Raw genomic sequence first — 26751 nt, forward strand, 5'->3', positions numbered from 1 at the left:
AACCATATATGTTACCTAACATTCAAATTTTTTTTATAATGTATAGACATTAAGTGTGATGCATGCAATAGCAAAAACTAATCTCGGTGTAAATTCATTGTAAATATGTATGTATAAGAAAATAACAGAAATGACCACAGTCATACAAACATAGTTACATCGGTTTTCAGGCTTGTTCGCTTGTGTTCAGTATAGCTCTCCCACATCAGTGAGAGCAGTAGTCAGTTGTTGGACTTTCCCAATGTGTCTTCTCCATAATGGCTATGTCTTGATGAAATCGTTTGCCATGAGATCCTGTTTCACAGAAACTGTATGTGTTGGATGAAAACTAAGTTCAGATTTGAATTCAACATCCCAAAATTAGTTAAACACACATTTTTAAACAAACTGAGGCTTTGTTGATCTGTGCAATTTGCTTAACTAACGGTTTGCTACACAAACTATGACCCTCCCTTTCTTTTATGCAACAATGTAGTGCGTTCATCTCACTCGCCACTTTCCTTCCCTCCTCTCTCATCTGTTTTACTTGTCATGCAACTCTGAATAACCCTTACTGCCTTAATGTGCTTTATGAATTTATTAAATAATTCTGATATGTAATTTTAAGCAGTAGGATTTCTTCAGGTTTTGGTTGAGGGACATAGCAGCTGTTGTAAGCTTAGTCAGGCCATCACTTAATTTTTGTATAGAGGAAGAATCTTTAGTGCACTTTAACTGCACTAATCACATACAGTGAATGTGTAGTGTACCAAGAGAATTACTGATTGGAACCAAGTTCTTCATAATAGCAAGTTTGTATTAGGTGTAAAGAACAGTGATGTACATTAATGTTACTACGTGTAGAGAAATCTATTACAAAAATTGAATAGGCATATTTTTGTCTCGAAATATTGGTCGGAAAATAATCTTTCAGTCATTAAAATTTTATTGCTGCAGTTTTATATTTTATATTTTTTTTTTTTTTGTCATCAGCCGTTTCCTACCAAGGCAGGATGACACGAAAAAGAAGAAACACTTTCATTGTCGTCGTCACTGCTGATAAATAATGTAGGAGGCTTATTTCTGCTCTAAATGACCCTATTACTGGTCTGATGGTGTTGATTAATTTAATACCTGTGTTTTTATATAATGTACAGTTTACAATTTAAACAACTTCAAATGCATATTATTATGCAGTATGTTTATTACAAATTAATTTTCATTATTGATTTATTATTATTTATTAAAGTCAGAGGAAGCGAGACACATGACATTTATTTATATACTATATACTGTATTATTTTTTTCTTTATTGATCAGTGAAATTGCAGCTCAACAAGTTTTCTGTTATGGGGATGAGGAATAATGTGTTAGCAGTGTGTTCATATAATGTGTTTCATCACATAGTTGACAACACATTCAAGACGATAGTGGCTTTCCTTGTACTTATTAAACCAAGATTGTAATTACACTTTGTAACCTTTACAAGGAAATAAAATCTTTATCTTTATCTTTTAAACTCGTACTCGGAGGCACTCGGTGTGTTCTACCCTTTTCTACGTGTGTATGTATTTACTGGTCTTGAGACCATAACATCTGATAGATATGACTAAGCCATATGGCTCAGAAACTTTATCTGACTTGACTCACGAAATTGTAATGACACGATTGCAAACAAACCATACCATGGGCAGGGATAGAACCCGCGATCAGAGTGTCATAAAACTCCAGTGGATAGTGCTTCAGCCGAGAATTTAATGACTCTGTGATTGCAGGTTCTATCCCCACCCATGGTATGGTTTTATCTGACTTGTTTGATTGCTCAGTGTGGCTCACTGAGACACTATCAAGAACATGAAATTTACATATACATATTGCCTTGTGAGCCGCAGGTGTGATAGAAGAGTTGGGGGGAGTGATTTTGGCAAAAGGCAGGGCCAGGAGCTAATGACATATAGGCAAGTACTGAATGTGCAAATGAACTGTACAGGGCTTACAGAATATGGCTTGGCCATGTCTGACGTATTGTTCCTACCACTGGTATCACCACTACTGTTGGATGTCATTCATTATATATTAATTATAATCATAGGGAAGCATTAAACCTGTAGGAGTCGTGCAGTGCCTGGGGAAGGGGAGGTACTGTAGTCAGGTTTGATCCAAGGAAGGGGATAGTAACTTCAGTTGTTTGTATCAAGAACCCTTCACCCGTATGAAGACCCCTTTCAGTGGTCTTACTTATAAAGCATTGTGCATTTATTTAGGTTAACTTAGATTGTAGTTTATTAATAAAATGTTAGTAAATGAAATACAGTGGACCCTCGCCTAACGATATTAATTGGTACCCGAGAACGAATATCGTTAGGCGAGTTTTTTTAGCGTTAGCCGAGGCAAAATGTTAGCGTTAAAATGTATCGTTAGGCGAATTTAACGTTATGCGATGCATTCGTTAGGCAAGTGTCCACTGTATAAGATAAAGGCATTAAAAAGTTTTGTAGAGGGAACAGAAAACTGGGACTCACCGAGGCACAAGCACACACACAGTCCAGTAATCTCTGTTTAAGGCTTGTGAACAGTCACTCATTTGACCATTTTAGCAACAATAAAATATTAAGTGTTATTATTTGAACTGAAATATCACCACTTATTTACACTTCTGCCTGAAATACTGTTATAACTGTTATAATTTTTGTCGTGTATTTTGGAGACTGAACCAGAAGCAAGAAATTGCAAGTCTTTTTCTCCCAACTTGGCTGTGGGGACTTGCATAAGACAACCACCCAATCCACCACAGTGGACTGGGAAATGTTAGCAGTGACCACCTGCTGCAACTATAGGCTGTAAATTTTACATGGGCCTCTTTTTGCCACCATAATAAGCCAGAGTTGATAAATTAGACACACTGAACCATTTATCTAAAAAGTCAGAGTATACCCAACTGCTGTTAGTATAACTGGAAAAAATTTACTAAACAGTTGTAGCTTTTTCATGGTTTTCAGGGGATTGGACCGGTATCAAGAAATTACATGCCTGATGCTCTGTTGATTACTGTGGGAAATAACAAAGTGACCAGACTTGCCACAATCTTTATTGGTTTTATTCTGGGGTTGGGAGAAGGCCCTTGTAAAGTTTTGTATTCTATGTTCACACACTTTGAGTACATTGTCTGCTACAGCGACCCTTGCCAGTTTAACGCTTAAATTGATTATATTAGTGATTGTATGTAGTAACACTGACTACACTGGAGTACTCTTGAACAGACTTCAGATATTCAATTTACACAAAGTGTAAATGAGATGTTTTGTTTTACATCTTTTTCCATGCCTTATACAATATCCTTTTTATCCTGATTATAATGATTTCTATCTATATTTTGTATTCCATGCAATTTTTTTGTATTGTATATCATTAATATACACTGTTAACTTATTGTAGACTCAGTATAATGTACTCTCTATTCTCTACATGTATAGGTCTCCTCATGTTATACAGGTTTGTTTTATGCCACTTTATTATTGAGTGATGTCCCATTTGTAATTTTGTATTTGTGACATGTTTTCACTGTGTGTGATTGGTTCACTTCTCAGAGCATATTGAAGATTTTATTATGCAGACCCTTCAAAGGAGGTTTCTTGATGCTGGTGAGGGGCTCCTGATTCAAGGAATTGAACTTGTACTTCCCTTACTTAGATCACACCTAATTACCTCCAATTTCCCAGGCTCTGGATGATCCCTACACGTTTATTGGTTCCCGCTAACTAAAATATTAATGTTTGTGTTATGAAAATGTTTTTGAAAACTGCCAAGTTGAAGAAATGACTCACTTGTGCAACAATTTTAACTCGATTGGGGAAATATTTTGCCAGTCAGTGGCTTCTTCCACTGTTATTTTCTGTATTGGACTGAAGAAACCACCAGCTGACAAGCATTTCCTGAATAAAGATTCCCAGCTGTCGCACAAGTGTCTCATTCTTCAATAATTATTGTGTTCAAATTCAAAATTTATTTCCACATGCTGCATTCTTTGTACAGAAATGGATGACACTTGATAATGCATGTTGCAAGCCCATGGTTATGCTGAGCATTTCAGTTTGGAATGGTCATACAGTACTGCACAAAGTCAGGAACACCTGTAATGGCTATTCAAGGTTGGCAGTACAGTATGGTACAGTATTTTTTCAGGATTTCATGGTTTTCAAAAATGCTGTACTGTAATTTCATATTGTACTTTTTAATAAAAAATCAGTATGGTATTGAATTCTTTACTGTACCATACCATTTTGCCAATCTTGTTGCCATTATAATAATCTGTATTGAATGTTTGTATTTTAGTGCTTAGAGGAGTTTATATAGATCATCATATAAATGGTTACCCAAATAGCTTTTGTAAAATATACATTAAAAATGTATAGTGTAGTACTGTATTCATTACTCATGTAGTGTTATATTATGCAGAAAAGGTGGCAAAAGCAATTTTAAGAAAAAATAATGGAGATTGTTTCCCTGATCAGAGTTATAGTGTAGTTAGGAGGGAGAACTTGAATGTCAGTTCAAGGTACTTTACTATGTTTTGGAAGAACCTTGGGAATTGCAGAGTTTTTCCAGCAAAATTGAAGGGAAAAGGAAGTGCTCAATTTCTTGAGTTGGGATTGATGAAAAATACACTTGTGCAACACTTAGGTACTTTTATTGCAGTAAAGATACCCAAGTCTTGCACATGTGTATTTTCCACCAACCATGTCAGTACTGTATACAGGGCTATCATAATTTGATACGTTGAGAAGGTAAACATATTTGATCGCTCTGTTTGTACATTGATTTAAATAGGAATGGTAAAGCATAACTATTTCTGAGGGTTCTGTCTCTCTTTTCTCTCCTTTGGTAAGGTGGTTCCAGAGGGAGGAACAGGCATTTAACATTATCATGATTGACTGCTGCATATCCTGCATCATGTATTCCTATATCTTGATTGGTAGAAATTGACTCTTGGCATCATCATAACTAAACCATCATTCTTCTGTCTCAATCCTGTTAAAATACTGTATTACTGTATGACCCCTAAAAGATTAGTGCTTTCACATGAATGTAATAATAATAATTATAATAGCAAAAATAAAGCCTAAACAGGATAGAGAATGATACACTTCCCTCAGGGGAGGTTCCTTGATGTGATTGAGGGGCTCATGATCCAGGAAATGGAATTTATCCTCTCCTTGGATCAAACCTGATTGCCTCCCATTCCTCATTTGCTATATGACTCCTATGGGTTTAGCACTTGTCATAAAAGAAAAAAGAACAAGGGAGGATGGTAGGAGACTACACACCAAGTAAGCCACAGGGATATCAAAAAATATTTCTTCAACACAACTCAAGAAATCGTAATGACACAATTGTAAACAAACCACTGAACGTGTTGGGCTAGAACCCCAGGGCAAGCGAGTCATAATATTCCAGGCCAGTGTGTAAACCGAGTGGCTTATGCACTGGCCTGGAGTTTTACAACTCACTCAATCTGGGTTCAAATCTCATCCATTCTGTGGTTTTCCTCAGCACTATTGATAAAACAATGGAGTGATCAGAACAGTGACACAGGGAATGCAGTCCCATTCAAGGGTTCAGAAGAATAAATACAGTGGACCCCTGCCTTACGAACGCATTGCGTTACATTAAATCCGCCATACAAAGCATTTGAACGCAAAAATTTTGCCTTGCCTCACAATAAAAAACTTGCCTTACGTGATTCGTCCGGGACGCGTCCCACATGTGGCACCAGCGCCAATGTTTACAAGCCAGCCAGTGCGGTCGCATCTGCGCATACATTCGGTACATTTCACATTATCCCAGTGTTTTTAGTGCTTGTAACTGCAAAATAAGTCACCATGGACCCCAAAAAAGCTTCTAGTGCCATCCCTGTGGTAAAAAGGGTGAGAATTAGTATGGAATTGAAAAAAAGAGATTAAGGAAATGTGTGGAAAGTGGGTTGAACTGCAAACCTTTACGGATGAAAATCACCCTGACACAGCTACTGCAAGCCGTGTTGGCAACCTGTACAATGACAATGTTATGGCCCATTTTAGGAAAATCTTAAAGGAACGGGAGGTACAGAGCTCCATGGACAGATTTGTTGTGCGACAGAGGTCCAGTGACTCTCAAGCTGGTCCTAGTCTCATTAAAAGAAGGGAGGTAACCCCGGAAAAGGACTTGCTACCTCAAGTCCTAATGGAAGGGGATTTCCCTTTTAAACAATAACTTCGGCACTCTCCCCTCCTCCCATCCCATCAATCATCACCAGATCTTCAATAAAGGTAAGTGTCATGTATTCTATTCTTAGTAGAGTAGTAATTGTGCATGTCTTCTTCAGTTTTGTGTGTATTAAAATTAATATTTCATGTGGTAAAAATTTTTTTTTTTTCATACTTTGGGGTGTCAGGAACAGATTAATTTGATTTCCATTATTTCTTATGGGGAAAATTAATTCGGCTAACGATAATTTCGGCTTACGATGAGCTCTCAGGAACGGATTAATATCGTAAAGCGGGGGTCCACTGTATATGATTTTTTTTTTTTTTTTTTAACATTGTCAGCCATCTCCCACTGAGGCAGGATGACTCATAAAAGAAAGAAAGAAACACTTTCACCATCATTCACACACAATCACTGTCTTTGCAGAGGCTTTCAGATATGACAGTTCAAATGTCAGTCCCCCTTTTCCCGTATAGCTTACTAAAAATTAAAGACATATAAATACTGTACTTTATTTCTACAAGTTACAAAGTTTTTTTTACAAGAAGGCATGAGAGGGCTATTTAGTATTAGTCACTTGAAAGTCAAGTGGCAGGACCAAAGAGCTAGAGCTTCTTTCTCCCACATGCACATGAATAAATACACATAAATATTACTGGAATGTAAAATATAAGTTTATCCTTATTTTAGAAAGTTAATGAATTATGCATCTTTAAGTAGCACACTATAAATGTTTTCTATTGTAAAAGTACCTATAGTATTTGGAAGCTCTTGTAAACAAAAGAAACTGTAGATTGTTAATAGATTATGCTTGCTGTGTTAATTCTACTTAGGAAGTGGCATATAATTTGTAAATATGGTGTTAAGTGTTTTATTTATTTTTATATAAGGATCTAGCACTGAGATATTTGTGTACTGTAAGTTTTATATTAAAATCCTCTTTATGTTGTGAAATGCAATATTCTGTGGTATACATTACATAATTGTGAATCTATGCAGTCCTGTTATTGCATATGATTTTGTAATTCAGTGAAGTATGTATTGTATCTTAGTATGGGATGCCATGTTATGTAAAAGAAAACACTGGTGTACAATATTTGATATGGTATGTATGTTAAATGTTTGGTAAGTTGTGCAAGTGTTATGTTTGTAAGGCACTATGTGTGGGGGTGTAATGTTCTTGTCTTTCCCTCCTGTGCCCCACTTAGGAACTGCTTTGAGAAGAAACTCTTAATGCCGAGGGACAGACCCTTTATATGCTTGAACACAGGGAGCATCGAGAAATTTGTAAATTGTTGCGGCGCTCCAGACTTCTGCAACAGAGAAGTTACCCTGCCTCACAAGATAAGAAGAGGTAGGTATAACCCTGCAGTATGCCCTTCAAATTCTTGATTTTCTGCCCCAAGCCTCTTCTCATAATGTAAAATAAGAGGTCCTAGTTTGCATTTTTAACTTGGATCCAAATGGCATACTGCCAAGAATAGTAAAGAAAAGACACATTGCAGAACAAACTTTTAGTGGAACAGTTTCACTCTGTGTAGAGCTTTATAAAAGAGTGAAATATTGCCCCAATAAAGGCTTGTATTGCAATATGTGTGTCTTTTAATTTTTAATTTTATTCCATAAAAGCTTAAGAGTTTCCATTTTAAAATGTACCCAGACTTGGTAGTGGTTCCTGTGAAGCTGGCATTAATCTTGTGACTCCATGAAAATACATGCTGCTTTTCATATAAACATTGTAGCCTTGTATTCCATAAGGAGAGATGTGAATCAGAATTTTATACAACTATGAAGCAACAAACATTACAAATGTAGCTGATAGAGGATGATATTATTGACATTCTGAATGAAAAAATGCCACTTCACAATGCTCCTTTACAGAATGTTTAGATGTTGTGGTCCTTTCATAGTAGTAGGGGCTTTGGTTATTTTACTGCTTTCCTTGAGTCTTTATCATTGGGTATTGTCTGTTCATATGAAGATATTCTGCTCTCTCTCTCTTTGGTTATATAGATTATTGCTTTATACTCCAGATTATTTTCTGTTTGGTCATGCTTGCATTGATTGTTGCTTTTTGAAGAAGTCTTGGTAATTTTATGTGAGAATCTTTATGCTGCATTGCTTCTTTTGTGATATATTGGCTAGAAGCATTGATGACATTATTTATCTAAGAGATCTTGCCATTGGTATGTATATGTACTTGCTGTAAGATGCTAGGAGCATTGAGTTTCAAATTGTTTCCTGTGCTTGAAACACTATAGAAGTTTGATAATTTTAAAAAGTTATTTAGGTCCACTTGTCTCACAGAGTAAAGCGTAACTGCAGAGAAGGAGCACTATTTAGTTCAACCTGCAGTAAGAAAAAGCTGCTTCTGTTTGCTTCAACATATCAGAAAGAACATTGCTGTAAGGAGGACAAATGTAACCAGTTCTTCGACTACAGCTACCTATTTGAACCCACTGAATCCCCCAGACGAGGAGGTGAGGTGGTATAGTGTGAACTTTGAGGCACTGGGAACTACTCTACCTGGTCACACATATATCTGTAAATATTTAGTGTCTGGAGTGCCCTCAGTCTACATGTTGGGTGCTGCAGGCTGTATCTGCTCTGATGTATTATAGGTCAATTTGTAATATGGTTACCTTGTTAACTTAAACTATTGTCTTTGAATCTTTATAGTTTCTCCTTTTGTCTCTTCATAGCTATAAACTAATGTATGGTGGATACAGTTAAATGGTAGTTATACAATTTGTGGGATGTAATCATTGTGACAACATTTGTATTCCAGCTGGGAACACATTATTGTATCGGGTTTTTAACCTCTTTGCTCTGAGAAAATCCTGAATTACAATTTATGTTTAGTGTTTTAATTTAAGCTTTGCCTGTTAACATTCGTTGAATGAAAACTCGTTTCTATATTAACGTACAGTTAGGGAGTTAATTAAAATGCTTAGTATCATTGATATGGATTTTTTTTTTTTTTTAGCTGTGCTGACCTTTAATTATATAAGTGATAAATTTAAGCTTATAGGAATTTTTTGGAATTTTATCAAATAAAACTATTACAGGCTACAGTATGGAATTAGTATTTGCATTGACAGTGTTAGTAGTACTATAATAGATTTACTTAATAATACAATCTTGCATAATATACCTTCATTATTTCTGTATTTCTAACACATCACTACCATTCATCATCACCTTTTTTGTTGGGTATCTGTCAACCATTCTCAGCTTGTCATCTATTTTTGCTCCTCTTTTTTTTTTTTTTTTTTTTTTTTTTTTTTTTTTTTTTTTTTTAACATAGGTACAGTGATATTTTCATTCACATTTGCACTACATATTCGTTATCTAACTTAATTATATTAGTAGTGTAGTGAAAGTTGTGTGTGGTAAGTAGTTACCCAGCTAAGATGATGTACAGCATTAGAATGGCCAGTTACATAGTTCTGTATTTGTATGAACAGTATTGTAAGGAGTTCAGTACTTGAAATATCCTTCTTCAATACTTTTTTTTTTTTTTTTTCAAATCTGTTTCCAGCTAACTTAGTGTGACCCCAGATAGGGACAGACTTCCCATCACTAATTCAATAGCTGTTTTACCAGAGGTGTGCAGACTATCACAATTCAAATGATACTTTGAACTATCCCCACCCTTCCTTCAGAGTGCAGGCATTGTACTTCCAAACTCCAAGACTCTCCTAAGTCTGGCTATCTGGTTTTACTTAATTTTTTTCATAAATGTCACCTTGCTCACACTAGAGCATGAGCGTGTTAGATAGGAGTGAATGGAGACGAATGATACTTGGGACCTGACGATCTGTTGGAGTGTGAGCAGGGTAATATTTAGTGAAGGGATTCAGGGAAACCGGTTATTTTCATATAGTCGGACTTGAGTCCTGGAAATGGGAAGTACAATGCCTGCACTTTAAAGGAGGGGTTTGGGATATTGGCAGTTTGGAGGGATATGTTGTGTATCTTTATACATATATGCTTCTAAACTGTTGTATTCTGAGCACCTCTGCAAAAGCAGTGATAATGTGTGAGTGTGGTGAAAGTGTTGAATGATGATGAAAGTATTTTCTTTTTGGGGATTTTCTTTCTTTTTTGGGTCACCCTGCCTCGGTGGGAGACGACCGACTTGTTGAAAAAAAAAAAAAAAATTCTTCCTCACTTTTGTCTAACATTCTTGCACATGCCTGCTGGATGCTCATGCCCCTACCACTCAAACCCTCATTTATCTCTCTCCTCCAAGTACTCCTAAGATGTCCTCTAATCTTCCTTCCATTTAAGCCAGATTTAATAACTTTTCTGGTCAGTTTATCCAAACCATCTCAATAACCCCATTCTGCCTGCTTTAAGTTATGCCTTTCGTACCACCACACCATCTTTTAATTTTTACCCATTTTATTCTCTGCATAATATTTACATTACACATTGAATTTAAATACATCATCACCACTGCTCACAGCCTCTGTGCTGCAATATTTAACCCTTAAACTGTCCTAACATGGACCTACGTCCATGTGCAGGGGGCTCCGAACGTAGATCTACGTTTTTTTACATGCTTTCAAATGGGGAAAATCAAGGTCGGAGAGCTACGCACATGAACGTAGATCTACGTTTGGACAGTTTAAGGGTAAAGACCATGCCTTTCACACATTCAGAAGTGTTTGTACCTCTGTATAAGGATACATTTCTCTTTTGTCTCTGTTAATCCTTTCAGGGTTTCTGACGTACTAGTATGGCTTACGCACCAGGGTTATTGACGTACTAGTACGCCTAAATTCTAGCGCCTTCAAATCTTGCAAGAGAAATTTGGTAGGCCTACATATGAAAGAATGGGTCTATGTGGTTAGTGTGCACAGTATAAAAAAAATCCTGCAGCACACAGTGTGTAATGAGAAAAAAAAAAATTTGACCGTGTTTTTGGTTTAAAACAGAGAATTTGCACTGTATTGTCGTATGGTATTTATGGTTGTATTCTAGTTTTCCTGGTCTCATTTTATAGAATAGAAGACATATTACAGAAATTGAGATGATTTTGATTGGTTTCACAATGATCAGCACCTTGAAATTGAGCTCAAAGTAGCAGAAATGTTTGATTTTTGCCAAAGTTCAAAAGTAAACAAATCATGCCATGCGTCCAATACACGTCAACTGGTGAGTCTATTATTCTTTCACAAGTGCACTGATATTATTTATACCATTTCTACACTAATGCAGTAGTCTGCATAACAGTAAATCTTCTATTTTTTTTGAGAGAATAAAAATTCAGAGTGGAAACCAAAAGAAATGTAAGAGGGGCATGGGGACGTGACTAATGAACAGAGGAAATGTTATTTTAGTGCCAGGAATGTCTGTCTTGTTTATTCTGGACCCTATTTGGAAATTGGCATCTTTTGAAATTTGTGTGAAATTGGCAAAATTGCTAATTTCTGACCACTTTATTGGATAGTTGAGATCGTTAAATGGGTGGTTTCTTGTACTCATTCGATAGAAAAAATGGAGTTCTAGCGAAATAGGTATGATTTTTGTCGACGTACACTGGATTTGGCCGAAAATAGGGCTCAAAGTGGGCAAAATCGCTGATGCGTAAACATCGTCGAGACCACTAACTTCATGAGAGCATAATTCCATAAGTTTTCCATCAAATTTCATACTTTTAGTGTCATTATGATCGGGAAAATATTCTCTATATTTTCATAAGAAAAAATAATTTTTTTTCCAAAAATTTTCGATCCTGAGAACAAGTTTAGGAGAGGGCCTCTCGACCCTGAAAGCGTTAATAAAATTCTTTCTACTCTACAGATTCCACCCACCTTTTTCTCTCATCCATTATGGTTCCTCTCATTTTTTTTCATCCACTTTCACATATCTAGAAACTTTCACTTTCCTATTCTTTCCCTTCAATTTGATGTCCAATCTTTCCTTGCCTTGACTTTTTTCGTACTCTAATCAACATTTTTTTTTCTATATCCAGTTTCATTTGCACATCCTTATGTTTAGAATCTCATATATACACTGTGACATTAGCAACCATTTTGACATCTGTTTAACCCTTTCAGGGTCCGTCCCGTAGATCTACGGCTTTACGGTGAGTGTCCAAACCGTAGATCTACGCCATGAGCTCAGCTCACTCTGATAAACTGTGAGTGGTACATTTGGGCCTAGATATGAGAGAATACATCTATGTGGTATGTGTGCACCACATAAAACAGATCCTGCAGCACACTGTGTATAATGAGAGAAAAAAACTGAAATCATGATTTTTCGATTAAAACAGCGACTTTGCAGTGTTTTTTCGTATGCTTTTTATAGTTGTATTTGCGATTTCTTGGTCTCATTTGATAGAATGGAAGACATATTACAGAAATAGAGATGATTTTGATTGGTTTTAGCACTGGAAATGGCTTGAAACTGAGCTCAAAGTAGCGGAAATGTTAAATTTTTGCCGATATTCAAGAGTAAACAAACGACCTCACACATCTAATACACGTCAGCTGGTGGGTCTAATATACATTCACAAATATGGTGATGATATTTATACAATTATTACAGTATTGCATAACAGTAAATCTTCTATTTTTTGGTGTGAATAAAAATTCATTATGTGAATAAAAAATCAAAATGGAATTTATTTGTAAAGCCTCAAAATGTAACTAATGAACAGAGGAAATGTTAGTTTAGTTCCAGGAATACCTACATTGTTTATTCTGGAGCCTATTTTGAAATTGGAATATTTTGAACTTTGTGTTAAATTGGCCAAATTAACAATTTCCGATCACTTTATTTTGTAGTTGAAACAGTTGACTTGGCGATTTCTTGTGCTCAATCGATAGAATAGAAGTAATACTAGTGAAATAGCTAAGAATTTGGTTGATTGGAATAATGTAATTGGCCTAAAATGGGAGTCAAAGTCGGCAAAATCGCCGATTCGTAAATATCGCTGACACATCAAAATTCGCGAGAGCATAATTTCGTCAATTTTCCACCAAATTTCGTACTTTTTGTTTTATTACCTTCACAAAAAGATTCTCTACGATTTCATAAGAAAAAATAAATTTTTTTTTTTTTTTTAAATTCTTGGACACTGGTGCGTGACTTCAGATTTTGGCCTTGGACCCTGAAAGGGTTAATAACAGTCAATAGCTTTAAGCTCATGCTTTTTCCCAAGACTCGAGCATTCACTTATTTTACAACCTTATTTGTGAATATATAAAGCAACCACTTTTATTAGAAAATAGTTTTCTCTCTTACATATCCTAATCTGAGTCTTACTTTCATCATATAAAGTATTAACACATTTTAACATCTTGTAACATACTTCAAATATTTTGCAGCACTTACCACATTGCTTACCCACCTGCCCTATCATTTGCTTTTTCCGAATACAAAATATGTAACAAACAGCTCCTTACCCTTAGAATTGCTTACTTATATCCCTTAATGCAATAACTTATAGTACAGATCATCCCCCCTCCCCCACCTTTTTTTTTTTCAACATATTGGTCGTCTCCCTCCAAGGCAGGGTGACCCCCCCCCAAAAAAAAAAACTTTAACTATCATTCACACATTATCACTGTCTTTGCAGAGGCGCTCAGATATGATAGTTTAGATGTCACTCCAAACAGCCAATATCCCAAACCCCTCCTTTATAAAGTGAGGACATTGTACTTTCCACCTCCAGGACTCAAGTCCAGCTAACCAGTTTCCCTGAATCCCTTCACAAAATAAATTAAATTCTTCTTTTTCCCCTGCAATCCTGCTCTCTGTTTTTCCTTAACTCTGCCCTGTACAGTATTTCTTCTCTTGTCTACTATTTTTTTTTTTTAATGAAGCTAACTGTACATTCACTCATCCATTCTTTAGATACTTACCCATGTTTCTTACATGTACAGTATTAAACAAATGTATCTGCAATTTCAAAATTGTATCTCACCAGTTTCCAGCATCTCAGCCCTAGTCCTCTTCATCCCAATTACTTTACCCTTTTTCAATTTGTCCATTACTTCACATGCCTATAGCTCTTCTCTCTGCCCAACAGATCCTAATGCTCTTTAAACCACGGTATGAGTGGAGTTTAAACTCACGGCAAGCGAGTCGTAAAACTCATGGCCAGATTGTAAGCCACTGGAGTGGCTGGAGCTTTGTGGCTTACTTGCCATGAGTCCAGACCCCACTCGTACTGTGGTTTGTTTGTAATTATGTTATTACGATTTCATGAATTCTATTCAAATTTGTCCCATGCATAAAATTACTGATGCCTTTTCATTATCCATGTTTAATGACTCCAGATAGAGTATTTTAATTTTTTCAGTACCTTTACTGTTCCAAGTAACATCTCAACATTTTTTTTCTTAATTGCCAAGTCCATTTGTTCCCTAGGCTTTCTCAACTTATTATTCTCTCTCCCCAGTATTTATTATTTTCAACCAAAGTTGCAGATACTCGCCACCATTCTCTGTTTTTATTTTACAAAGATATATTAAAAACGGGCCAGTTGCTCAGATAAATGCAAGTCGAGAAAACAAACCAAAAAATAGTGATTGTTGTTGATTTTTAGCTCCTTGCTGAGAGGTGTACACAAAATGAAGCTTGTACACAAAAGTAGATCACATGACTTAACAGTAAGTCATGTCATAAAAACCTAGTCTGGAGCAGAAACAAGTGACCTTCAGCATGGGTGGTGGTCACATCAGATTTCCATTGGCCTAATTAGATGTTGAAATTGGGTTCAACATGTTAAGTAATATAGCCATAACAAAATCTTTTAAAGATGCTCCTGTTATATATAAAACAAATGTGAATAGGCATTGAGGGCACCTATTTGAGCATCTTGGAAGGCAGAGGAGAGATGATGCCATTACTACACTTGTCTTGAAAATCATATGCTCCTTGCCTAGATTTAGATCATTTGATGTAGGCATAAGAAGCTACATCTCTTGTACAATTTTTAGGTTAATTACTAGGGAAGGGCCTTGGTGAAAGGACAAAATATCCAGTAATTGTAGTATTTTTTTTTTTTTTTGGTGAGTTTTTTTAGTGGTGTTGGCCAATGATTATTTTTGTTTTTGTGTAATAAACACTTAGAAAAAGGGACAAGTTATATCTGCAAAGTTTGTTAAGAATAAGACACAGTTTTGAAATATTAGTAATGTTTTGCTATACTGTATTTATATGAAGTGGCTAATGCATGAAGTCTGTTCATGGCTAGGAGAGATCAAAGCTTGAGCCTCAGTGTGAGAGTGCAAAATACACACACACACTAACTGTACTATCAGAAGTCTTCAAACACTTCGAGGCAAAATGGGAAAGCCTGGGGAACGTAAAATAATTTAATTGTTGAAATGGTAATTTATATGATAAGAATTAAAGCATTTTAGTAATTTGTCTTAGGAATGCTCTTTTATGTGAGACGTGTGGAAATGTATTGAACCTAAAGTTTTTTTTATTTTTGGAAGAATGGGGAAGGAAATATGGTTAATGATATTCATTTCTTTTGCCTTTTATCATTTATTTTCTCTGCCATTGTTTTTACTCTTAAGTCTCTGCTGAAATAAAAGTCAAAACTGTTGTCTGTGGAAATAAAAAAAATGACAATTTTAAGTAGTGTTGCTGCAAAGGAATTGAAATGATCTATTTTACTAAGTTAAGCATGAAATTGTGTGCTGCAGGGTGAACCATCAGCTCGCTTGACATAGATTTTAAGTAAACATTTTGTATTTGTTAATGAAAAGTTAGATATTTCTCTATTAAAACAGTGTATTCTTATCAAGGCCCAGAGGCACTTTTAGTGGTACCATTCATTTTATTTTTTGTTATATTGGTACAGTATCAGTAGTAATCCTTAAATTTATGAAATATTTGTTATACATTTGTTGGAACGTAGATGGAATGTAACAAAATAAATTGTGGGATGCAGAATACTTTTGTACTTTTATTTATTTAAATTGTTATTGCCTGTATATACATACATATTAGTGCATTTTTAATTTGTCTTTTAAGTTTTGTCTGTGACATCCTGACTTAGGTTTATGGTCACTTGTGGGATGGGGAGTCTGTTCTCTTAGTGTAGAATGTGTCTGGTTCTGTTTTTCTTGGTCATACTGTCTGTCATCAGTCTTGCCGCTTCTTAGTTTTATTCTACTGGTGATTTTGGTGATGTATCATAATGCCAGCCTTTAGGATACTGAATGAGCATATATTTTTGTTTACATGACTCTGGCTTTGTTTTGGTAATTTGTTTTATGTAGCTGTGATCTGTTTGGGAATTTCAATTCTTAGAATATGCCAGTTGCTGCCTTGGCTTTATAAATTTATTATTCTATAATGCTTGTGTGTGTGTGTGTGTGTGTGTGTGTGTGTGTGTGTGTGTGTGTGTGTGTGTGTGTGTGTGTGTGTGCATGTGTGTGCGCGCATGTGTGTGTGTGCACATGTGTGTGTGTGTGTGTGTGTGTGCACATGTGCGTGTGTGTGCACATGTGCGTGTGTGTGCACCATGTAAATATGCTTGTACTCACCTGTTTGTGGTTGCTGGGGTGGAATCACAGCTCCAGTGTGTATGTTTGCATGCTCATGCATGTGTGTGTGTGTGTGTGTGTGTGTGTGTGTGTGTGTGTGTGTGTGTGTGTGTGTGTGTGTGTGGGTGTGTGTGTGTGTGTGTGTGTGTGTGTGTGGGTGTGCGTGTGTGTGTGGGTGGGTGTGTGTGTGTGTGTGTGTGTGTGTGTGTGTGTGTGTGTGTGTGTGTGTGTTTTGTGTACTCACCTAGTTGGGGTTGCAGGGGTCAGGTCACAGCTCCTGGCTCTGCCTCTTCACTGGCACTACTAGGTCACTCTTCCCACTCCATGAGCTTTATCATACGTCTTTGTAAAGCTATATTTGGATCCTGCCTCCACTACATCACTTCCCAGACTATTCCACTTCCTGACAACTCTGTGACTGAAGAAATACTTCCTAACATCCCTGTGATTCATCTGAGTCTTAACTTCCAACTGTGACCCCTTGTTGCTATGTCCCATCTCTGGAACATCCTGTCTCTGTCCACCTTGTTGATTTCTCTCAATATTTTATATGTCATTGTCATATCCACCCTATCCCTCCTGTCTTCCAGTGTCACCAGGCCAATTTCCCTTAACCTTTCTTCTTAGGACATGCCCCATAGCTCCGGGACTAGTCTTGTTGCAAACCTTTGCACTTTCTCTAGTTTCCTTACATGCTTGGCTAGGTGTGAGTTCCAAACTGGTGCTGCATACTCCATTGTGGGCCTAACATACACAGTGTACATGGTCCTGATCGATTCATTATTAAGATGTCGGAATGCTGTTCTTAGGTTTGCTAGGCACCCGTATGCTGCAGCAGTTATTTGGTTGATGTGTGCCTCGGGAGATGTGCCCAGTGTTATACTCACCCCAAGATCCTTTTCCTTTAGTGAGGTTTGTAGTCTCTTCCCCCTAGACTGTACTCCATCTGCAGTCTTCTTTGTCCTTCCCTAATCTTCTTGACTTTGCACTTGGTGGGGTTGAACTCCAGGAGCCAGTTGCTGAACCAGGCCTGCAGCCTGTCCAAATCCTTTTGTAGTTCTGCCTGGTCCTTGTCCAATTGGATTCCTCTCAACTTCACATCATATGCAAACAGGGACATTTGAGTCTGTTCCTTCTGTCATGTCGTTCACAAATACCAGAAACAGCACTGGTCCTAGGACTGACCCCTGTGGAACCCTGCTTGTCACAGGTGCTCACTCTGACACCTCGCCACGTACCATGATTCGCTGTTGCCTTCCTGACAGGTATTCCCTGATCCATTGCAGTGCCTTCCCTGTTATCCCTGTCTGGTCCTCCAGCTTTTACACTAATCTCTTGTGTGGAACTGTGTCAAATGCCTTCTTACAGTCCAGGAAAATGCAATCTACCCACCCCTCTTTTGTCTTACTGCTGTCATAGAACTCCAGTAGGTTTGTGACACAGGATTTCCCGTGCCTGAATCCATGCTGGCTGTCGTTGATAAGCTCATTCCTTTCTAGGTGCTCCACCATCTTCTGATAATCTTCTCCATGACTTGCATACTATACATGTCAGAGACACTGGTCTGTAGTTTAATGCTTCGTGTCTGTCTCCTGTTTTAAAAATTGGGACTACATTTGCTGTCTTTCATATCTCAGGTAGTTGCCCTGTTTTGATAGATGTGCTGAAGATTGTTGTTAGTGGTACACATAGCACCTCTGCTCCCTCTCTCAGGACCCATGGAGAGATGTTATCTGGCCCCATCACCTTTGAGGTATCTAGCTCGCTTAGCAGCCTCTTCACTTCTTCCTTGGTTGTATGTACTGTGTCCAACACTTGATGGTATACCCCACGTCTCTGTCTTTCTGGAGTCCCTTCTGTCTCCACTATGAACACTTCTTTGAATCTCATGTTGAACTACTCACATACTTCGTAGTCGTTTCTTGTGATCTCCCCTCCTTCCTTCCTCAGCCTGATTACCTGGTCCTTGACTGTTGTTTTCCTCCTGATGTGGCTGTACAACAGCTTCGGGTCAGACTTCGCTTTTGCTGCTCTGTCATTTTCGTATTGCCATTGGGCCTCCCTTCTTACTTGTGCATATTCATTTCTGGCTCAGTGACTTCTCTCCTTATTCTCTGGGGTCCTTTGCCTTCTATACTTCTTCCATTCTCTAGCACACTTGGTTTTGGCTTCTCTACACCTTTGGGTGAACCAAGGGCTCATCCTGGCTTTCTCATTATTTCTGTTACCCTTGGGCACAAACCTCTCCTCAGCTTCCTTGCATATTGTTGTTACATATTCCACATTTACTGACTTCCCTGCCAGTTCTCTGTCCCACTGAACCCCATGCAGAAATTCATGTCTTTGTAGTCCCCTCTCTTGTAGTTTGGCTACATTTATCCTGCTTCCCTCTCCACTTGTGTGTGTGTGCGTGTGTGCGTGTGCATGCGAGTGCATGTGTATTTGTGTGTGTGCACATGCGTGTGTTCATATGAATATGCGCATGCGTGTATACGCGGCATGTGTGGGTGTGTATACACACATTCTGCATTACAACCAGATTGGTTAAACATTTCAAATTTTCTTAAAAAGAAAAAAATATATTTTTCTTATTTTTTCTTATAAATTAATAGATATACTTACAATATTCATGTGAAATAACATGGTTTGCAGATTTTTATAATTTTTATAGCAAATTAACTTGACGTACTAACCTAACTTTGCTTGAACTAACAATTTAATATAGCTTAAACCTGCCTAACCTTGTACAGTACAGCTTCTCCTCACTTAACCCTTTAACCCTTTGACTGTTTTGGTCGTATATATACGTCTTACAAGTCAGTGTTCCGGACGTATATACATGTACATGTATACTCAATTCTAGCGGCTTCAAATCAAGCAAGAGAAAGCTGGTATGCCCACATGTGAGAGAATGGGTCTGTGTGGTCAGTGTGCACCACATAAAAAAAATCCTGCAGCATGCAGTGCATAATGAGAGAAAAAACTGACCGTTTTCTTTGGATTAAAACTCCGACTTTGAGGTGTATTTTCATGTAGTATTTATTGTTGTATTCTCATTTTCATGGTCTCACGTGATAAAATGGAAAACACATTGCAGAAATAGAGATGATTTTGATTAGTTTCATGATGAAAACGACCTTGAAATTGAGCTCAAAGTAGCAGAAATGTTCGATTTTTACCAATGTTCAAGAGTAAGCAAATCACACCATACATCCAATACACGTCAACTGGGGAGTCTAACATTCTTTCACTAGTGCACTGATATTATTTATACCATTTTTACAATAATGCAGTAGTCTGCATAACAATAAATTTTGTATTTTTTGATTGAAATAAAATCAGAATAGCAATAGTAATATAAGAGGGGTTTAGAGACGTGACTGATGAACAGAGGATATGTTATTTTAGTGCCAAGAATGTCTGCATTGTTTATTCTGGACCCTATTTTGAAATTGGCATCTTTTTTAATTTGCGTGAAATTGGCCAAATTGCCAATTTCTGACCACTTTATCGGGTAGTTCAGATTGGTAAATGGGTGGTTTCTTGTACTCAATTGATAGAAAAAATGGAGTTCTAAAGAAATAGCTACGAGTTTGGTCAACTGAAACAATGGAATTGGCCAAAAACAGTGCTCAAAGTTGGCGAAATTGCTGATGCATATATGTCGCCATGACCGCTAACTTCGCGAGAGCGTAATTCCGTGAGTTTTTGACCAAATTTCATACTTTTGGTGTCATTACCATCGGGAAAAGATTCTCTATCATTTCATAAGAAAAATTAATTTTTTTTTTTCCCAAAAATTTTGCGACATAGAATGACAGTTTTAGAAAGGGGCTTGCGACAGTCAAAGGGTTAATGACAGAGTTCCGTTCCTGTGACCACGTCGGTAAATGACTTTGTTGCTAAGTAAGGAGCATAGTATAATGGTAGTGGGTTTGTGTCAAATATCTTTGATATTGCTTTAATGTCTTCTTTGCACCATTTATAACATTTCTGGTATATTTTTAAATGTTTATACAGTAATGTACTGTATATTGTAATAAATAGAATAGAGGAAATCAGCTCTAATATACATTTAGTTATGAATACTGATCAGAGAGTTCAGCGTAAGTCCGAGTCGTCGGTAAACGAGTACGTTGCTAAGTGAGGAGAGGCTGTGTATGGTCAGCCTGATTTTAATTACATTAGTAGTTGGTATTTTCCATCAGTGATTTACAGTAATTTCATGATATTCAGGCTGATTTTTATGAAGGTATAGCAAAAATAAATATTCACTCTGCTTGTTTGGCAAAACAGCCATTGCTAGGTCAACAAATTCTCATAAAATAGTGCAGTACTTCATATTTATTTTTTTTTTTTACCTCAATGACCGTCTTCTGCCAAGGTAGGGTGATCCCAAAAAATAGGAAGCACATTCACATGAACATCACTCACTCAACTGTTGTCTTGCTAGAAGTGTTCTGACATCACATTCAGTTTACTTCCCCAACTGCAGCATCCCCACCCCTCTGAAGTGCAATTACTGTACTGCCCACTTTCATGGCTCTAGTCTGATTAATCAGTATCTCTGAATTCCTTCATAAATGCACATTGCTCACACTCCAACAGTGTCAAACCCTAAAAGCCACTTCTCTCCACTCTGTTATAACATTCTCACACACACAGACACCTGCTTGATGGTCTAGAGCAGTGGTCCTCAAGCTTCCTACACAAAGTCTGCCATATTTGATGGTCAAATGTATGATGAGGGCTGCATGGTTTTGTTGACACTGTGCAGTGTGGGACCTACGTGAAAATGAATTCATAATTTCACGTGAGGGATGCATTCATTTTCTAGAAGGGCCACATGCGGCCCATGGGCCACAGGTTGGGGACCCCTGGTTTAGTGTGTATTACTTAGAACCTCCTTCACCCACTCCCTCCTACCCTTCTTGGGATAACCCCTATTCTTCTTCTCCACCCTGGATATATTCACCCTCTTGGTCATCCTTTCCTAATGGCTAAATTACCTCAGTAACTCCTTGGCCCTTTAAATTATACCTTTTGTAATGCTGCATTGTTTCTAAGTTCTGTGTTCTTAATTCCTCTGCATACTATTCATATTACACATTGCTCTCAGACATGATAGTCCCACTGCCTCCAGCCTCCTCCTCCTCAGCAATGTTTAGGGACCAAGCCTTAAACTCAGATAGATGTGTTGGCACCACTAAGCTGTATATGTAGTAAACTTTTCTTTGCACAAATTCTTCAAACACATCACTTACTGATGTTTATATTCTTTTTTTTTTTTTCCAACAAGTCGGCCGTCTCCCACCGAGGCAGGGTGACCCAAAAAGAAAGAAAATCCCCAAAAAGAAAATACTGTCTTAATATAAATTATTTTTTACATCAGTATTAAATTCACGCGGCTAATCTCTACCTCTAAGTATTGTACAGTTCACATATCCTATTTTGAATGTGTACTTCTCTTTTTTTTTCTTTACCAAGCATTGCATAACATCCTCTATATTCATTAATCATTAATGCATAATTTTGAACACAAGTCTTGATCTTATTTACACTTTAATATTTTTCATGCATGCTACAGTTTATTGCACACAACTTTGTCAGTAGTTAAGGCACTCACAGACCACCTGTGTAAACAAGCTTAATCTTCTTTTCATTGTGCTCAAAAGTTCTCAGAACACTGATGAGGGCATTAAATATTTTGAATAACACTATTGGTACCTTAATGTTGGTGCAGGGCTCTTGATCCAGGGAATTAGAGCTGTTGTATTGGATCAAGCCTGGTTGCCTCTTATCCCTCCTCAGGCACTTGATGACTTCCTTATGGGTTTAGCTCTTACCATTGACTAAGAATATCAACACTGCTAGTGATTTTAAACTATGGTCAATTTGTTTCGGTACTCTCAGTAAATCTTTGCTTATCAAACATATTTCTTTACTAGTTGAAAGTAATGTTTTTATAATCCTGTTTGTCTTTAGTTCACGCTTATCATTTAACGGTGTTATCTTGTATCATTTGTTTTAATTTTCATTGTTCTAGCCAGCAGTTGCATGGGAGCTCATTTCACTAATTTAAAAAAAAAAATTAAATACACTTCTTAGTGATTTAAGCTTAATGTACATTAGGTAGCACAGGATACTTTTATTGCTGCATTTCTAGATTAATTGGTTGCACTGCATAAGTATGTGCACTATCATATATAATGCCGATTGTCCCTAAAATCCGAATGATGTGATTGTTTCTCCATTGTAACAATAACTGAAAAATCTGGAAATAACAGACTGTACATTAAATCAAAATCAGTTTACCCAGGGGACCATAACAATAATGATTCAGTCTACTCAATGGATTATGTCTTTTAAATTGAGGTTTGTTAAATCTTTAGGTATGAAATACTGTACATTTGGAAAATATGCAAACAAATTCACTAAAATTTATAATAAATTTTATAATTTTCTTTATATTTACAATACATTGTTAAATATGTCATTAATTTTTTCTTAAATTCCCCAACTTTCTCCTGCCAAGATTGGCTGTCCCAAAAAAATAAAACACATTCACCATCGCTCATTTAAAGCTGTCTTGCCAGGCATATGCAGACATCGCAGTTCAAATAACCCTCCGAACTGCAACATCCCTATGCTACCTCCTTCACAGTGCAGGCACTGTACTTTCTGCCTTCAGGACTCCAGTCCAGTTAACCAGTTTTCCTGAATCCCTTCAAAAATGTTACCTTGCACTCAGAGAGCATGTCAAGCCATTAAAACCACATCTCCATTCACTCTTGTCTAACCCGCTCCCAGGTTTAGTGTACAGTTTGAGTTGATTGTTCTGTCAAATTATGAAGCCATTCTTTGCATATGAATAGGCAGCTTTCATTATGTGTGAGCAGAATAATAACTTGTACTAACTGCACTATCATTAACACTTAACATTTTAAATATTGAGTAAGTTTGCATGATTGCTGAGCTTGGATTATAATTTGAGTTATAGGATGTACTCAAGGTAAAAATAAGTACATAATTTAGCTATTTGTACAAATTTGAGGCACATGTAGTTGCCGGTGGACTTTTTTTTTTTTAACAAAATTGGGAACATCAGCATTGTGTTGCTACTGGTTGTGTGGGTGATTGTTATGTATGTTTTAGGCATAACTTGAAATATTGGTTTGTAAAGTGTTGGTAATTATAATTTTGCCAAACAAGTAGTGCATTTGGATGAACAAATGTCCATTATCTGAACCAGGAATTGGTTCATTTACTCTTGATTCCATTTAAAGAAATACACAGAAAAGATTAGGGTCTTCTGTAAATGTTTTTTGTCTGAAAAGTTTCCTTCAGTCTTTGTGGTTATTCACAGTGCCTGTCTTTATTTTAATATTTATGAATATTTGGCCTGGTGGTTATTTCTTTCATTTGTTTCTCTAATTCATAATTGTGCTTGTTTGCTGTCACATAAATATTGCTTATCATTGTGTTTGCATAATTCTGTAATCTATTTATACAATACTTCTATACTCTTAGCTATTTCTAAATTAATACACAAATAACCCACACATAAGAGGGAGAAAAGTTTGCAACAACATTTTGGTCTGACTTGTACCATTTACAAGTTAAATTGACAGAAGAGAATGAGCAAGCCAATATGTAGGCAAAGGGGGACAGGGATGAGAGAAAGAGAGGAAGAAAAAAGAAGTGGTAGTGGTGGTAATGGAAATAGTAGTAGTGGTAGTAGAAAGTAGGGGGAGTAGTTTTTTGCCACATGTGATAGAAAGGGGAATGAAGAGAGGCAATAGTAGTAGTAATAGTAGTAGAAAATGTAGAAGTAGTCGAAGTGGGATAAATCTAATGACAAGAAAAGGAGTACTGTAGGAGAGCTAAGGACCCACAGGAGGTAGGACCACAAACACAGAGAAGGGTAAAAACTGAAGGATAGAACACACTAGGCAGAAAAAAAATAAAAAGAAAGAAATAAGGAAAACTAAAAAAGGAGAAAGGTAGGGAGAGAAGAAAGGATCAGGTCAAGTCATGAGTGATCTGAAGTTTGGAATATTTGACAATGTTAGGAGAAAGGCAGGCATCTACAGACACAAAGCCAGGACTGAGATTCATACTAGGAAAACTGTATACAAGGTTTGTGGTCGTATCTTGTGGGCCGTTAGCTCTCCTGTAGTGCTTCATTTTCTTGTCCTTAGACTTACCCCACTTCTACAACTATCACGCCTTTACTACTATTACTACTACTTTTTCTACTACTATTGCCTCCTTTCACTCCCCTTTCCATCTCTTGTGAAAAAAAACTACTCCCCTTACTTTCTACTACTACTACTTCCACTACCAGAATTACCGCTACTACTTTTTCTTCCTCTGTTTCTCTTGTTCCTGTCCCACTTTGCCTATTTTTACTGGCTCACTCATTCTCTTCTGTCAGTGTGACTTGTAAATGGTCCAAGTCAGACTGAAACATCATCATAAACTTTTCTCTCCTATGTGCAGGTTATTGGTGTATTGTTCCAGTTACAGTATTGTGCCTTTATGTTCTTCATTTCTAGATTAACATTAGTTTTCATGTTCCCCTTTTTTAATTGTAGCCACATTCCTGTGTTTTGAATAAACTATGGCCTGTGGGTGGCCTTAACCCTCTCTTGTTTTTAGAGGGAGCTGAAATATTTTTCTTGCAATAGGAAATGCCAAATTTAATAAAATTCTATTAAAATGAAATATGAGACTCCCTATTCTATTAGGTGAAAATCTTGCGATCTTTAGGTCTGGTTTTGCAAGTTGATGAAAACTCCCCTAACTCCTGAATATTTGATATAACACATGTGCAATGCTAGTTTTTTTTTTTTACAGCATGTTGATATACCCATCACACAATTGCAGAACAAACCACATTCACATGTCTGTGTACAGTGGACCCCCGGTTAACGATATTTTTTCACTCCAGAAGTATGTTCAGGTGCCAGTACTGACCGAATTTGTTCCCATAAGGAATATTGTGAAGTAGATTAGTCCATTTCAGACCCCCAAACATACACGTACAAACGCACTTACATAAATACACTTACATAATTGGTCGCATTCGGAGGTGATTGTTATGCGGGGGTCCACTGTATTTCATATACTTAACACTCACTCAAAAATAATTATTGACCCATCAAATAATCTGTTTTCTATTGTTAGAAAAAGTTCGTTCTCAGGTTAAGGTACTTGCATACACTTGTACAACACTATAAGGGATCTAGGTGTATTTCTGCTCTCTCACCACTTTTTTTTTTATAGGCTCTCTTCTTCAAAGCATATGTTTTGCATATCACAACTGGTGTCAGTTGCATCATTTTGATATAATTTTGAACAGTATGTTGAACCACTGTTCTTTATCAGTGAGGAATTGTCTCTCACCATGATGCTGACTTTGTTATATGCATACTTCTGCTTGCTCATTTTACATACATTTTATTTATAGTCTTTTTTGTTTTTGCTTTACTGCCAAGCATTTCCCACCAAGGTAGGGTGACTCAAAGAAAGAACCACATTCATCATCAGTCATTCAATGACTGTCTTGTCAGAAGTAAAGAAACTTCATGGTTAAAATGACTCTTCAACATGAAATATCCGAACCTTTCCTTCAAAGTGCAGGCACTGTATGTTCCACTTCCAGGACTCGGTTCACCTTGTTGCTTTCCCTGAATCTTTCACTGAAGTTTTTTCTTTCATTCCAGATACATGTCAAATATTAAAAAAAAAAAAAAAGATGGAACCACCTTTCTGCACTCTGATCCAACATTCACACATGCTGGATTCTCACGTGCCTACTACTCAAAACTAACTTCAATCCCTCCCTTCAATCTCTCTTTTAATCCCTACTGCAATCCCTCCCTTCAGTCTCTCTTTTAATCCTTCCTTCAATCCTTCCCTCCATTTCTTTCTTCAATCCCTCCCTTCAGTCTCTCCCTTCAAGCCTTTCTTCAGTCCCTCTCTTCAATCCCTCCTTCAGTCC

General features: G+C 37.0%; 1 protein-coding gene across 1 annotated transcript in view; it reads left to right on the forward strand.

Moving 5' to 3' along the window:
* The window catches only part of LOC128702861 (TGF-beta receptor type-1 babo), a 158969-nt gene that overhangs the window by 61787 nt on the left and 70431 nt on the right, over window positions 1-26751 (forward strand). The window contains exons 7-8 of the mRNA XM_070102641.1: window positions 7431-7580; window positions 8530-8702. Of these exons, the coding sequence (XP_069958742.1) occupies window positions 7431-7580; window positions 8530-8702 (323 nt within the window). The remainder of the gene's footprint in view (window positions 1-7430; window positions 7581-8529; window positions 8703-26751) is intronic.

The sequence above is a fragment of the Cherax quadricarinatus genome, chromosome 82, assembly GCF_038502225.1.
Source record: "Cherax quadricarinatus isolate ZL_2023a chromosome 82, ASM3850222v1, whole genome shotgun sequence".
NCBI lineage: Eukaryota > Metazoa > Arthropoda > Malacostraca > Decapoda > Parastacidae > Cherax > Cherax quadricarinatus.